The following is a 3750-nucleotide window of genomic DNA, read 5'->3' as shown; positions in this document are numbered from 1 at the left end:
TTCCCCCCTGATTCCCCAGCCCCTTCCTTTAGTAAGGTCAGCCAGTTCTCCCAGCACTGATTTGCAGTGCAATTGCAGATTATAGTCACCTGGGCAAACTCTGTTTACTGAGGGAGAGGCTGTCTAAGCTCAAGGAAGGTGCCTCATGGGTGGTGTACAGGTTCTGGGGTTGAATTTGGCAGTCTCTGCAGGAGTAATGTAGCAGAGGGTGACAACTGAACACTGGGTTGAGAAGTAGCTACAAATGGAAGCAGAAAGCTGGAAGAAACAAGGTTGGTGGATATTGCAGGTGTCAAATCAAGCTTACCAAAACTTGTCAACATCTTCCTGCTTGTACCTCCAAGTTAGCTGGAGATGCCAAGGCACATTTTAGCATGTGGGGTTTTATTTTGGATCTTTCTTGATAGATTTGTTCTTGACTAAAACTGTTGACTACTTCCTTATACTTGGATTTAATTTCACATTCCCTAAAGGTGTTCAAAGTAAATTGCGTTGAGAAGAAAGATACATTTATGTCACCTTTTCTGGGCAGAAACAGTAGAAGATCTTTACTTTTGCAATGATTGTGCAAACTTAGGGCAGGTCCATGGAAAAATGAGTGTGATCCATGAGGATTCCTCTGTCATTTTCTTCTCTGTAGCCTAGGCAACAGCAGCTCTTTAAGTGACATGTCAGTATCTTTCTATGATCGTGCTTCAAAATGAGAATTTTTTTTTTTTTGCATTAGAGAAAGATATTTTTGATTTTATTCTTATGAATTATTAAGCATAGTTAGTATTGAGAATAATACATGCAGTCTACCAAGAATGCCAGGCATAAGAGATATGCAGGATTTAATGTATAGCTTACCTCATACATATCTCATACTATTGATATTAGAAATATAATATTTAATTCATTGTAATGAATCCAGTTTCTTAATAACCATCTACTTTGTGATGAAGGATGAGTTACAGTAAGGGTTATGAAAAAAGTTACAATAGGAGTCATCAAAACAGATTGGTAGCTTTCCACGTACATTAACCTAGTCTTGGGTTTTCCATGATTCAGAGGTCCCCATGTTACTGTTTCACTAGTGAATTAAATATCTGTGGTAGAGGCAGATGTTCTGGGAGGAGAAACAAAAGTTTGCTTCTGTTGTTAATTTCGGTGCAGTTCTTTGAAGCCTGCTGAGCCAATACCTAATTAAACTGCACACACGCTCTGAACAAATGAAAAAGAAATGCTGCTCCTTTCAGATAACATTTAAGGTGACAATTTCTCCTCAAGTGAAATCTACTTGGGGAAATCAATTCACTGCTGAAGCAGAAACTCTTTCCATAATACTTCATTATGTGAAGGTATTACTATAGCCTATGTACAGTATAGGAGAGCTCTTGCTGTTTGGAGATCTCAGCTGTATCTAGTCACAGCCATGGGACAAGTGCAGTTTCAGTCCTCTTTCTTTAATTTGAAGCCAGAACTATATTCCTTACCCACAGTAAAATTATTCTGATGGTGATGTCTGATTGTGCTATGCATATAGTAGAATCCTCTTATGAAATATTTGGAGGCTATAGACTACTGATTAGTTTTAGAATTGAAAATTCCTTAAGTGTTCCTCCCTGACTCCTCTAATAACACTGTCTGTATTCATTTGTTCTGTTGTAGCATTAAACCACGTGCTTTTTATCTTTGTTTTCTCATGCCAGAACCTACCAGGAACACTGATGTTCCAAGTTCAATTTCATATCTTTAAACATGCATTAAATAAAATTTGCTTTGAGGCAAAGACAGGGAAGGGGAAACGAACTGTGAGTTCCTAATGACCAGTGCCATCCTAGACAGATTTTTAAAAAGGTTTCTGGTCCTCTAGAAAGGTTACTCATCCTTTCTATCCACACCTGAAGCACACATGGGTGGGTACATGGTTCACTGTGTATGACAAGAAGCCTAGGTCACAAATAGCCCTTGGTGCCTCACAAGAATGCTCCATGATCCTTCTATGATCCATAGCGACATACCCTTCTACTGATGTGTAGTTCCACTAACATCAGCACAGGTCGTCATAGACAGAGTATAGTATTTATAGTAACTAATAGAATAGTTACTGGAAAAGTTTTAGGAGAAAAGAGAAGTATGCAATTCCTCCAAGAGGGTAGGTGCACATTATAAACGTGCCATATTATTTTCTTTCTGTGTACCTCTCTCTTAAGGGAACCTAATAATGTAATTTGGTGAAGTTCACTGAATAAATTTATATTCTTTTATGTATTGAAGAACCTTTGTGGTTTGGTAAGCAAACTTTGTATCTGTGCTCATCCTTTTGCTTTAGCAGAAAGAGATGTGCAACAGATCCGTTCCCCTCCATCGTCCAACTTACTGAGTTTTAAATTTCTGTTAAGAAAAAAAAATCCCAGCAATTAGTTACCCTCCCTATAAAAAGACACTAATTTGTCAGTGTCAAGTTTGTGTAAGCAAAAAAAGGCATCCATTTTTCTTAGCATCCTCAAACTAGCTCAATCTTTTTTTTTCAGATCATCTGGGGGCACCTTCTTGTATGTAAAACCAAAAATCAGCAAGTTTATCTGAATGCAACTCTCTGGTGTCATTTTGACAACTGCTAGATTGGTGCTATGTTCCTTAGCTGTTTTTCTGGCTTATGTAGAGAATCATACCAGGCTTATCTTTCAAAGCATGAAGATATTTTTAGGATGTAGAGATACTCTCTGCATGTTTCTTTTCAAGCCTATACAAGAGAAATTGATTTTTTTTCTTTTCTAACTAGTACATCTTAAGACTTTAGCACAGAATAAGAAGAGGATGGGTAAGAAACAGAGCGCAGCTATAAACTGGTATTTGTTTTCTGAACTGCAGGTAATGGCACATTGATTGGAGCATCCGCGAACGTTGTTTGTGCAGGAATTGCTGAACAGCATGGTTATGGCTTCTCTTTTATGGAGTTTTTCAGGTATGAATTTAAGCTCTCACCTTAAATCTAAACCTGTGTTCCTAAGTTGTTTTTGGCAACTGAAACGTGGGTGGAGGGCCAATCACTTCTTTTTTTTAAAACTTTTTTGCATACTGTAGATAGAATGCATAAAGATTTTGGGAGCACAGTAGAACCGGAGGAGAAACAAGGCCTCAAAAATTCCTGCTTTGATCACCTTCAATCTTATCTTCAGCTCTGTTGTGATACTAAAATTTTGATTAATTGATAAATATGGTTTAAATGTAGTTTCTCATCTGCACATTTGGATGAATGTTCCTTTGTCAGGAGAAAGTGGAATGTCCCAATTTACTCCACAATCCCATGAGTAAACCTATTTATCCAAAAGCAATTAATTTTTTTGACCAGCTGCTTAGCAGCTATGAGTGGAAGTGTGATGAGCAGCCAGTAACAGCTTAAGGTGTTGTTTAGTTAGTAGTTGTTTAGTAACAGAAGTTCCTCTGCAGATCATTTGAGAGGATCAGCAGATTTTTGAGAGAAGGATTACTTAATGCATATGACAGTTTAATATTTTTCCAAGCACCTCCAGTTTTTGAGACTGTGTTTGGAAGGTGGCTTTGGAAACTGGCAAATAGAGGACTATACATGAAGCGAAAGTTTAAGGTGTCGTTGATTTAACACAACAGTAATTTCTTCTCTTTTTTTCTTTATGTTTTTTATTTTCGTTTCTCAACTCTATTGGGTTTTTTGTTGTTGTTGGGTTTTTTTAAGTGTTTACCTCAAAGCCTTCAAACCTGCATAATTACTATGATCGATCATAC

The 3750-nt window shown here is 37.4% G+C and overlaps 1 protein-coding gene across 1 annotated transcript in view; it reads left to right on the top strand.

Moving 5' to 3' along the window:
- OCA2 (oculocutaneous albinism II) overlaps nucleotides 1-2950 on the top strand; it is a gene marked incomplete at both ends in the record, with an annotated part of 106965 nt that extends 104015 nt beyond the window's left edge. Inside the window, one exon of the mRNA XM_010146682.1 lies at nucleotides 2857-2950. Within this exon, the coding sequence (XP_010144984.1) occupies nucleotides 2857-2950 (94 nt within the window). The remainder of the gene's footprint in view (nucleotides 1-2856) is intronic.
- Nucleotides 2951-3750: the final 800 nt, after the last annotated feature.

This window comes from Eurypyga helias, unplaced genomic scaffold (genome assembly GCF_000690775.1).
Source record: "Eurypyga helias isolate BGI_N326 unplaced genomic scaffold, ASM69077v1 scaffold9462, whole genome shotgun sequence".
NCBI classification, from domain to species: Eukaryota; Metazoa; Chordata; class Aves; order Eurypygiformes; family Eurypygidae; genus Eurypyga; species Eurypyga helias.
Note: the sequence above shows the minus strand (reverse complement) of the source record. Positions and strands in the feature narration are given on the sequence as shown.